The sequence below is a fragment of the Budorcas taxicolor genome, chromosome 6 (assembly GCF_023091745.1).
Source record: "Budorcas taxicolor isolate Tak-1 chromosome 6, Takin1.1, whole genome shotgun sequence".
In the NCBI taxonomy this organism is placed as follows: domain Eukaryota; kingdom Metazoa; phylum Chordata; class Mammalia; order Artiodactyla; family Bovidae; genus Budorcas; species Budorcas taxicolor.
Window position 1 is genome coordinate 24,680,626 of NC_068915.1, and position 12,326 is coordinate 24,692,951.

At 40.6% G+C, this 12,326-nt stretch overlaps 1 protein-coding gene across 2 annotated transcripts in view; it reads left to right on the forward strand.

Moving 5' to 3' along the window:
- EMCN (endomucin) overlaps positions 1–11,751 on the forward strand; it is a 128,896-nt gene extending 117,145 nt beyond the window's left edge. For both annotated transcript variants that reach the window (XM_052642106.1, XM_052642104.1), the window contains exons 10-11: positions 1,837–1,910; positions 10,863–11,751. In XM_052642106.1, the coding sequence (XP_052498066.1) occupies positions 1,837–1,871 (35 nt within the window). In that variant the 3' untranslated portion in view covers positions 1,872–1,910; positions 10,863–11,751. The remainder of the gene's footprint in view (positions 1–1,836; positions 1,911–10,862) is intronic.
- Positions 11,752–12,326: the final 575 nt, after the last annotated feature.

The window sequence follows — 12,326 nt, forward strand, 5'->3', positions numbered from 1 at the left end:
GAGCCGAAGAATTGATTCTTTCAAATTGTGATGCCAGAGAAGACTAGCACCCTCTTGAACCCTCTTGACGGTCTCTTGGAGAGCAAGGAGATCAAACCAGTCAATCATAAAGGAAATCAACCCTGAATATTCATTGGAAGGATTGATGCTGAAACTGAGGCTCCAATACTTTGACCACCTGGTGTGAAGAGCCAACTCGTGGAAAAAAACCTGATACTAGGAAAGATTGAGGGCAGGAGGAGAAGAGGGCAACAGAAGATGAGATGGTTGGTTGGCATCACTTACTCTATGGACCTGAGTTTGAACAAACTCTGGGAGATAGTGAAGGACAGGGAAGCCTGGCATGCTGTAGTTCATGGGGTTGCAAAGAGTCAGACACGACTTAGGGACTGAACAACAACTTCCTTCGCACTAAGCCTTCCTTGCCTGTCCCAGATGTACATGGTCTTCCCATTAACTGTTGATTTGGCAAGTCAGCATGCACTACTGCCTTGGAATATCTCTTAATGGCTTCAACTGCCAATTTAATATTTGACCTCAACATGCATAATGTAGAATGGAGAAAATTAGACTAGAAAAAATTAAAAATTACTTATGAGAGACAACCTGGCATCAATACTGGCATTTCCTTCCAGTTGTGTTTTTCTAGGTATAATCGTATTTTATTTGCTTTTACCATATATGTCATTATTATAAGTATTATTAGAATCATATAGTTATTTAATCTCTTCACACTTTCTATTCCCAGCTAGACAGACTGTGGGAGTTATTAAGGGAGATATTAACAATTGTAGTAATTTTCATATGAATTGTTTATGTGACTTCCGGTGGATGGTAGGGGTTCAATAAATGTTTCTTTTGTTTACTTCTTATTCCTGTACTTTATAGCCATGGATTCCAGGAGGTGCTGTGCCTTTTGTAAAATATGCAATAGTGAGCAAAGGATTGTGCTGGGCCGGGAGCTATGAGGGCTATTGCTCAGAGCCAGACATTTCTTGAAACAAAATTTAAGGAGCTCTTGAATGGTAGTCCCAGGTTTGTTCTTCTTAGATCTGTGGTACTATTATCCCCATGACAGTGCAGGTAAGAGATGAATCATTTAAGTCCCCAGAAGATGGTCCTAACTGGCAGATAAAAGCTGGAGCAAAGCAATGACAGTTATTCTCAAAGCTGGAGACCTTGACCGATATTGCTTTTATAAAGCATGACTGATGTTGATACTTGAATCTACATGAAAGACACAGGTAATGTGAAAGGCTTTGACCACAGATCCACGAGCACATGGAAATGCTCATGGTCTTTCAGCTTCGCATCATCCTAAGTTAATATTTATCTTTATATAACATTGTTATTTTGAGTAATGTTCCCTGCACTGCTTTGTATGTCATCAGAGTATTCATGTTGGCCTATAAATCCATTTTCACAAAACTCTCACGGAATTATTTAAACAGAGGAACCTTGAATGTTTTTCTGATAAAATGGCACTTTAAATATATGACATAGTTTTGCTTAGGCAGAGCCAGCTCATGGACCAAGCAAAATTCGATAACTCATTCTCTTGGGTGCCTCTCTTGCTATCACCTCCCAGCTCATACCATCTACCGGCAGGGAGCGAGTCAGTATCACTCCTCTAGGGTAAAAATAAACAATGGCTGAAAAAGCTCATAAATCCTGGGGAAGGATTTCCAGGTAAAAATACCAAGAGGTAAATTGTGGCTCTGATGACATTCTTGAGGGGAAATTGGACTTTCTTTAAAAAAAAAAAAAAAACAAGCTGAGAAACTTTTATTTTCATCCTTATTCACTCTCTGAGCAAAACATATCTTCTGTTTTTAGGAGAACACTCTGCACAAGGAAAAACCAAGAACTGACAGCTTGATGAATCCTCTCCACACCTGGGCAATAAATATGTAAGTTTCCTAATTTCATTCACTGAGATACTCATTAATATCTGTTTTGTTAGCCTGCTGCAGCTCAGATTATTTTTATACTTTTATAACCATGGCTTGTGTCAGTGAAACCATCATTTTCTATTTGTCTAAAAACAAACACGAAGAACACTTGCCAGAGAAATAAATGTCTTGGGGGCTGTAGAAGAGTTCTTCCAGTTGTCCTGCCTCCCTCAGGGACAGTGCAGTCCATTCTTTCTGCCTTTTGGTAGCGGTCCCTCATAACTGCTCTTTGCCTCTAGCCGGGTCAGCATACGCACACTTCCAGTGGCAGTTAGACAGGGTTCTATTGCTGGGGAAGGATTGCAGGACCCCAGATGACTGTGCTTACAAATTTGCGATTTATTATGAAAAAAAAAAAAAATCGACACATCAGCTGCCTAAAGATAAAGAAGCACATCACAGCCAAAGGTTGGCTCAGGGCAAGGGGTCCAGAGATGCCAGATGGGAGACCCAAGTGTGCTTCCTCTGTAAGGACCACACTCAGGTGTGCTTTCTCTCTGGGACTAGGAACGATGGATGTGCACACAAAGCACCTCAAACAAGGTGATCCAAAACACGCTCTCAGCTGGGAGTCCATATACCTGGGTATTCAGGAAGGCACATTCCTGCTGTATAACCAGAGGAGTGACAGAGCCTTCCGGGTGTCTCAGTGAGACCAGTGCAAAGTCTTCAATATCATTACACTAATTGTTAATCAATGAATAATTGAAAGCTCTCAAACCTCTGGATATGAGCAACTGTCGTTCTGTGTGATCCATGCTCTGACCAGGAGTCCATGCAATGCAGGTGTATGTCTTATTGCAGTGAAACAACTCAGGCCAACTTCAGGCCTGCTGGAGTCGACCTTTCCGGCTTAGCATAGGATGGTCTTTTGCCTTTCTACAATTGCATAAGAAAACTCTCTTCTGACTTTAGGTTTCACAAGAAACATTAAGTACATGCCCTCACAGTGTCTTGTAATTTTTAGAATCTGCAGAAAAATTTACTTTATGGCAACTAACGGTAAAAAAAACAAAAGGACAAATAGGTATATGCCCTGAATTGGCCTGACCACAATGGTAGTCACTCTGGGTAGTGTCCAGGGGAGGGGGGGATATCACTGTTACGTCCACTACCTGTGTCTACTTCCTAGTACAAGTACAATGCTGTTATGGATACTCAGCCAGTGTTTATTGAGTAAATGATGCTTCTTTGGCTAGAAGCAGGAGAGATACACAAAGGAGTATTATCCAGACATATGCATCAGGGTCAGAATTTCATCCTTCTCTAGTCAGCAAAAGGTAGGTTAGGATGAGAGAGGAAGCTCTTTCAGACGCAAGATTCGAGAAGCTGAGAAGTTAGAAACTCAAGAGACACGTGTTCAAGCCCTCACTAGTGCGTGGAAAGCTTCCTTCCGTAACAGCCATGGTTCCTTTGCAATCCTGTGCCTATTGAAAAACAATACCTTCCAGATTATTAACATGCTCAAATCTTGGTAACTAATTGTCCACTTTGGAGGAAGATGAAGTGTTCAGTTGGAAAGAAAACAACAGAAAAATCTCTATATAGGAGGCAGCCTCAACACAGTCTCTGTACAGAAAATAAGGACGAGTGCTGATCCAAACAAGCTCAACAAAATGAATTATCACCCAATTTGTGTTCCTTTCCACTTTTGTACTTTAAAAATTATTGCTAAAAATATTCCTAGCCTCTAATCTCTTGTCTTTGGATTTGCAGAGGTAAATAATTTCTGTTGCCTTTCTGAGTAATTGTGGAATTACATAACAATGTTCTGAAGAGTAAAGATGAAAGTAATGGGAAGAGACATGCTCGACATTGGTCTATTCTATTTTCTGTTTGTCTTACCCCTTTTCATTTTATTTCTCTTGAATCATTGAACCTTAAATGTAGTAACCAGTAATTGCTTTCTAAGGTATCAACTATCAAATATCGGCTCAGAAATTCATGATAAATAGAATACACTTGTGGTTCAGAGCTAAAGAGTCTGCCTGCAGTGCAGGAGACACAGGAAGCATGGGTTTGATCCCTGGGTTGGGAAGATCCCCTGGAGAAGGGAATAACAATCCACTCGAGTATTCTTGCTTGCAGAATCCTGTGGACAGAGGAGCCTGGCAGGCTACAGTCTGTGTGTCACAGACATGCTTCAGGCGTGTCCGAGTCTTTGAGACCTCATGGACCGAAGCCCATTAGGCTCCCCTGCCCATGGGGTTCTCCAGGCAAGAACACCGGAGTGGGTTGCCCTGCCCTCCTTCAGAGGATCTTCCCAACCCAGGGATCAAACACACGTCTCCTGAGGCTCTTGCATTGCAGGCGGATTCTTTACCACTAAGCCACCAGAGAAGCCTGGGCTACAGTCCATAGGGTCACAAATATATAGTCAGACAAAACTGAACCAGCTTAGCACACACATTTGAGCTAGAAGTTGAAAAAAAAAGCTGAGAAGTCTTTGGATCTGTAGGTAACAGCACACACTTATATGGAAACATTAACTCGTGTTAAAAATGTGCATCTCAGTATACATTTCTGGATGTATTTGATGCCTGCTGCTTCTTATGCCTGATCATCTATTTAGTGCAGAGTATTATATTTAATGGAATTCCAGAATACCTTCCATCTATGATCATTGCCCTCTCTGTGAAGTTTGTCTAGTGAGAACAGGAAAGTACACACAAGAAATAAGAAAATAATTAAGAGAAAAATATTTAAAACTACATGGCATGATTGATACACTTCATCACTTCAGTCTAGTTCTAAAATCTGAGACCTTCATGTCAACAGAGAAAGGTCAGTAAGAGTTTCAAAAAATATTATCCTTTCATTGCATATTTATTGCTACATTTAGGAACCATAATTTTTCAGAATAAGAAAATGATTATTTTAGTTTAAACTTTCCCTGTATAATTTATTTTGCTCACAGATATTAGCTGATACCACCCTCAAAATGGCTCTTAGTGCAAAAACAACTTTTGTTAAGTTTCAAATTTTAGAAATATATTAGCTGTATGTATTTCTATACATATTTGTGCTCTTTGACCTCATGCGAAGAGTTGACTCATTGGAAAAGACTCTGATTCTGGGAGGGATTGGGGCCGGGAGGAAATGGGGATGACAGAGGATGAGATGGCTGGATGGCATCACCAACTCAATGGACTTGAGTTTCAGTGAACTCCAGGAGATGGTGATGGACAGGGAGGCCTGGTGTGATGCGATTCATGGGGTTGCAAAGAGTTGGACAGGACTGAGCGACTGAACTGACTGAACTGAACAGTGCAAATATGTTTTGTAAATCTTCTTCTCAGATTAATTTTCTCATGATTAATTAGGCGTGACAAGGGTGACATAGCCAAATGAATTGATTTGCTGTTATATAGAACTTCTACTTAGGTCAGAATTTCTATGCAAAAATGCAGAGCAGGAAAGCACATCTTTTTTCTTATTGATCCCAACAAATAGTCTGAAAAAAAAAGCACTGGTTAATAATGAGTGTGAAGGATCATCAGCTAATATTACTTATGAAAGTGAAAGTTGCTCAATTGTGTCCAACTCTTTGTGACCCCATGGACTATGCAGTCCATGGAATTCTCCAGGCCAGAATACTGGAGTGGGTAGTCTTTCCCTTCTCCAGGGGATCTTCCCAACCCAGGGATTGAACCCAGATCTCCCACATTGCAGACGGATTCTTTACCAACTGAGCCACAAGGGAAGCCCAAAAATACTGGAGTGGGTAGCCTATCCCTTCTCCAGTGGATCTTCCTGACCCAGGAATTGCACCAGGGTCTCCTGCACTGCAGGCAGATTCTTTACCAACTGAGCTATAATGGTATCTCTACATTGCTATTAGTCGCTCAGTCATGTCTGACTCTGCAACTCCATGAACTACAGCCCACCAGGCTCCTCTGTCCATGGAATTCTCCAGGGAAAAACACTGGAGTGGGTAAGCCATTCCCTTCCCCAGGGGATCTTCCTGATCAGGGATCGAACCCAGGTCTCTGACACTGCAGGCAGATTCTTTACCATCTGAGCCACCAGGGAAGGCCATATCTACATGGGGGAAATGTATAAAGAACTTAATGTAAAAGAAAGACAGTAGAAGAAAATGTAGTTAGGTTTTATTATGTGTCTGATTAAGAATTTTCAAACCATGAAACAATATAAGAAAATTCAATTTCCAAGACAGAAATTTCTACTACATCATGACTTAAAATTTTCAAACATAAAAAATTGTCATAAAGAAAACTATAAATTGGAAAACATTTGCCATAAATATGGGACCAATTAATTAGTATTCTAAATACCCAAAGACGTTTACACAAATTGGAAAATTTTTTAATGAGCCAAGGCCATGAACAGGCAATTCATAGAGGAGAAAATAGAAATGGCAATATAAAATTATAACCTTCAATTTAATTGAGCTTTCTTTTTCCAGTATTTAAAAAGCATACTGGTGAAACAGATAATTTCATATGCTGCATTTAACAGCATAAATTGGATTAATTGGATTAATCTTTTTGAAGAGCAGTTTGGTAATATTAGCTAAGAGACTTAAAATTTCACATTTGTCACCTAGTAACTTCACTTTAGGACATTTTCATAAGGAAATTATTGAAATATTATTAAAACTTAGTATACGGAGAATAGTAGCAAACGTTTAGAAACAGTATGTCTAATGGTATGGAAATTTCAAATAAATTATTTTTCATCCTATTGATGACATTACACAGCTAACAAAAAGAAATAACTCTCAAGATAATTTTTTAATTGCACATAAACATGTCTTTCCAACTGTGGCATTGGAGGACCCTTGAGAGTCCCTTTCGACTGCAAGGAGATCCAACCAGTCCATCTTAAAGGAAATCAGTCCTGAATATTCATTGGAAGGACTGAGGCTGAAGCTGAAACTCCTTTGGCCTCTTGATTCAAAGAACTGACTCATTTGAAAAGACCCTGATGCTGGGAAAGATTGAAGGAGGGAGGAGAAGGGGACAACAGAGGATGAGATGGTTGGATGACATCACCGACTTGATGGACATGAGTTTGAGTCGACTCCTGGAGTTGGTGATGGACAGGGAGGCCTGGTGTGCTGCAGTCCATGGGGTTGCAAAGGGTCAGACACGACTGAGTGACTGAACTGAGCTGAACTGAAACAAACTGAAACATGTCCAAGATATAAGGCTGCCTGCCAATGCAAGAGACACAGGTTCAACCTCTGGGTTGGAAAGATCCCCTGGAGAAGGAAATGGCAAGTCACTCCGGCATTCTTGTCTGGGAAATCCCATAGACAGAGGAGCCTGGCAGGGTTACAGTCCATGAGGTCATAAAGAGTCGGACACTACTGAGTGACTAAACAGCAACAGAGTCCAAGATAAATCTTAAATGAGAGGGAAAACAATTTCAGAATTGAACAGAAGTCCTTTTAATTGTTCTGAGACCAATCCTATGCTGTAGAAGGCAGGGGACTGGCTGCCACCTGGTCACTCCCTCGCCAATAGTTCCCCTGTCCATTCTGCTATGAGTCACCTGCCCATTTAAGATATGAAGGGAATTTCAGATCAATAAGGAACCAAGAATAAGCAAGACCAGTAACTTGTATGAAAGTCTCTTCCCACGGATCCTTAACAAAACGGAATATTACCCGTTTCTACTTTTCTCCCAGATATAATTCACTGTTACTTCTGTAATTTTCTAAATGATACCCTTGATAATCCAAAAGCATCTTCTTGAACTTCCAGAAGAGCTTAATATGTTTTTCAATTATTTTTCTTACATTTAAAATGAATGATGAGGGCTAAAAAGAAAACGTCACAAGTAAAAAGAGATTTATTTTCCAATACTGGTCTATAGCCCTGAATGAATTTCTTCATAATGCTTTACACTGTGTTCAATATCTATAAAACCAGGACAGAATGGTCTTTTCTCTTAAAACCATTGTGCTCCTTTGTTTATAAAGTATTGTCAATATGGTTAAAGAATCTAACATGATACTTTATTATTAAAGCAATCATTAATTTTTTTGAGAACCACAAATGTATAATATTTAGGGTTGTGAAAGATTCCATGACCATAAAGTTTTGTATTATCATTGAAGCTGGCAAACTGAACTTTAGAGGGATTATAATGTTGGAAAGAAAATTTATGCTGGTATTGTATAAACATTCAAACTGGAACATCAACTAATGGATAAAATCATTAATGAAGCAAGCAAAATCCGTTTCTTGAGAAAGACTGTCAATGTGGAATACACTCTGGTGAAAACCCCAGTTTGTTCCTATTGTTGATTTCTGATCTTTAAGGAGAAAAAATTAGCAGTACCATATTAATCCTGACCATTATCTTACTCAAACAAATCAAAATGTTTACCTAGCTGATCTATGTTGCAAACACTTAGCTTCACTTGGAAGCTCACCTACAGAGGATTATGGTTCAGTTGAAGAAAAAAGTGACAGAAATCTTACTCTGCTAAGTACTAGACCAGATATTAAGAGGAACATGACATGGTTGCCGTCCTGAAGAAGCTTAGACTCGTGGCAAGATATACAAATAAGATCATTTTAGCAGAATATGGTAAATAAGATAGATGGTAAAGAATCTGACCTCCTCAGTGTGGGAGACCAGGGTTCAATCCTTGGATCGGGAAGATACCCCAGAGAAGGGAATGGCAACCTACTCCAGTATTCTTGCCTGGAGAATCCCATGGACAGAGGAGCCTGGTAGGCTACAGCCCATAGGGTCGCAAAGAGTCAGATAAAGATAGCCATAGTACCTTGAAGTTTAATGATAAATTTCTTAGAGAATTTAGTATTTAAGTTGAGACTTACAGGATAAGAAAAAAAGTGACCTAGGTTTTTCTAGGCACAGGGAACAGCATGTATAGATGCAAAGAATTATGAAACTGCACGGGGTATGGAAAATTTTATAGAAAACTGTTTACCCTAGAGCTGTTGCAGGGTCAGTGAACTGTTGATTCTGTTCCACAATGAGATTAAGTACAGCCTCTGAGTGTAAGCATTTAAAATTGTCATAGCAATCTGATATTGCTTCAACATTTTACTCGTGATTTTATTTTAAAAAATACCAGTTTGCAACTGATTAGAGATGTTTAAAAAAGCCAGCCTGGTCCATAGATAATGTTGGAAGCACAGTTCTAGAAGACAGAGCTCAGTGCCAGCAGGGCTGATAAGTGAGGGTGAAGCAGTTGAGGGTACCAGATCATAAGAGGGGTTGGCTAAGCTACAGTGTACAGGACTCCACGTGGAGAGAATGAAATGCTTTCTTTTCCTAAGCAGAATAAAATCAGATTCTTTCCTTTTTATTAATGCCATCAAGAAGCCATTTATTCATTTTGGGAGACTCTCTGACCTTGAATGTAGAACACACCCAGGAAATGAGGCCAAAATCTGAGAGTGGGGACTGTTTCTCAGCCATCCCAATAATCACTGTACTTCTAGAACGACACCACGCTCTTGCCTGGGCTGGACCGTCTGTCAGCCACAGGTGCTCTGGGAGGACATGAGAAATGCCCTGCTTTACAGTCACTTCTGCAGACTAAGGTTTGACATGGACCCTCTGTCCACTCCTGGCTCTTTGAAGCATCCCCCAAACCATGGCAACTAGTGTCCAGCTTCCTCCCAGGCAAGGCAGCAGTGCACTGGTTCCTACCAAAGGCCCTGCCTCCATCAACCATGCCACAAGGGAGTGAAATGCAGGTCTCCACCCTGGTCCCCCTGCCCACCCCAGCCCCACCTTGTCATTCTCCTCCCAGATTCCAGCAAACCACCGGCACTGCCACCAGCAGCATGAAAGGGCACCTAAGCCTTTCCATGTGTGGGGGGGTGCCCCTTTCCCAATTAAAGCACAGAAACTTCCGGCTTCTGCTTCTTTTCAGACCAACACAGACAGTTGTTTCTGTACTGCAAATGAGAAAACCCAAAGTAATAAACTAAAGCCTTCCTGTAAACGAGAGGTGGAGAGTGCCCCTTCATTCTTCTCCCTGATAAGTACACAGCAGCAAAGCATGAAAGTTGCCAATAAATTTCATAACGACTCACATTTTTACCCCAAGCAACAGACCTTGAATGATGTCCCATTAGTGATAGGGTACAGTGAAGTGTTTTAATCAGAAGACAAATATGGTGAGATTTGTGCTTGAAACATGTCACTGAACATTTAATGTGCAAGATTAATTCAAGAATGATAAAACTAGAAGCAGAGAAGTCAGAGGGCTATTGCAATTCTGGCTAAGCCAAGTCTGTAGCTGGAATGGAGATGGAGCAGCAGTATGGAATAGAGAAGTGTCTGGAAAATAAAATTCTCCAGAGGTGGTGATTGTGTGAATGCAGGCATTGTGGGTCAGGACTATTAGGGGTATAGAGTATGGCTACGCTTGTAGCATGATTGTCTGCATGGATAGTGGAGGTAAGAGAAAAGGTTGGAATGACTGAGCAAGAGGGAGTGGGTTTGAGAGGCACTCTAGTGGGTCTCCTTTCAGAATTGTTGAGGTTGAAGTGCGTATGGGACATTCCAGTGACTCTGTGTGTGTGTGTGTGTGTGTGTGTGTGTGTGTGTGTGTGTGTGTGTGTGTGTTAGTTGCTCAGTCATGTCTGACTCTTTGCAGCCCCATGGACTATAGCCCACCAGGCTCCTCTGTCCATGGAATTCTCCATGCAAGAATACTGGTGTTGGTTGTCATTCCCTTCTCCAGGGGGCCTTCCTCACCCCAGAGTCGAACCCAGGTCTCCCACATTGCAGGCAGATTGCTTATTGTCTGAGCCACCAGGGAAGTCCCTTCAGTGACTCTACTGGGTGGAAAAATTCAGCTGGTCTCTGACATTTCTTACCAAGTGATGGTCTCCCTCCAGCATCTCTACTTCTTCCCTTTCTTGTAATCTGAACCTTTTTGTTTTCCCCCAACAGGCTTACTCTTCAGCTTCAATGCTCCATGGGGAGAAAGCCCTGTGGAATCAATCCTGACTTCCAATCCTGCTTGCCAGTCACCTGTCCCAATGAAGTGATGTCCGGATGACATGCGGTAGTAATCTAACAGAATCAGAAAGAATCATGCTGCTCCCCTGTCCTTTAGGATGTGAAGAAGCATATTACCACATTTCATAGGAATACCATATTCCTAGGAGAGTGGATTTTAGGAGGGGCATCTGTGAGCAGTTAACCTGACAGACCAGCACGTGGTTTCACTGATGAACTCTGTCCCTTGAGTTTAAAGTTTTCAGAACCAACAGTTTTCATCCACGGAGACTTTTCTACTTTTTCATTGTTCTTATATTACCTAACGTTTATATTTATTGTTTTCCACTATGTTAACACAGGGAAAATTTGCAAGTGTATTATTAAATATTGGGTCAAAATCCTGCCTTGCCACTTTGTACATAAAGATATTTTATTCGTACTTTCATGTGTTGCTGTTAACAAATAATTACTGTACTCACCATACTAAAAATATCATAATGTGACTGTGAAAATGGCAATAGTAATTATGAGTATTTGGGGATTGATTATTAGAGTATGAGAGCTCACTAATGAAAGGCATCTAAGAAGTGAGAAAGGGACAAAGGATTAACACACTAGACCCTGTCCACAGGAAGTCAATTTACCATCTCTTCGGTATTTCTCTTTGTAATTCATAGTATGTGACAAGGATGTAAGGGTGTTTATGACACTGTGTACTGCATTCATTAAGAAGATAACAAGACTGAGACTTTTCATACTTCATTTGATTGATACTCTCTCTGTGCATATTTTATCTCTTTTAGAAATATAATGATATGTTCTAGCAGTCATTATTAAATCTCCAGTTTTAACCAACATTTCATAAATAAATAATTATGATATTATTTTTCAGAGTATCACTTTCCTAAAAATACCATATGATTATAGCTACCACTCCATTGGGGTATATTCTTCAGTTGAAAGTTGAAAGCTGACTGATTAACCTTGACCACTCCTTGGACACAAGGGATTGAAACATCGTGTTGGTGGAAGTCCTTTGGAAAGCTGTGGAATGCACAGGTTGACAGTGGCAGCTCTTTGACTTCTATGATTACATAAGCTGATTTCCCAACAGCTCAGCAGGTAAAGAAGCCACCTGCTAATGCAGGAGACGCAGATTTGATCCCTGGGTCAGGCGGATCCCCTGCAGGAGAACATGGCAACTCACTCAATATTCTTGCCTGAAAATCCCATGGACAGAGGAGCTTTGTGGGCTACAGTCCATAGGGTCACAAAGAGTCAGACAAGACTGAAGCAACTGAGCACACAACACAAGCTTATTTCAGTGTTAAATTATCTTAGTGATATGAGGACAATGTAGTGGAGACAGAAGAGCCTGTTTAAACCTACCTTTTACAATTGATTTTTTTGCAG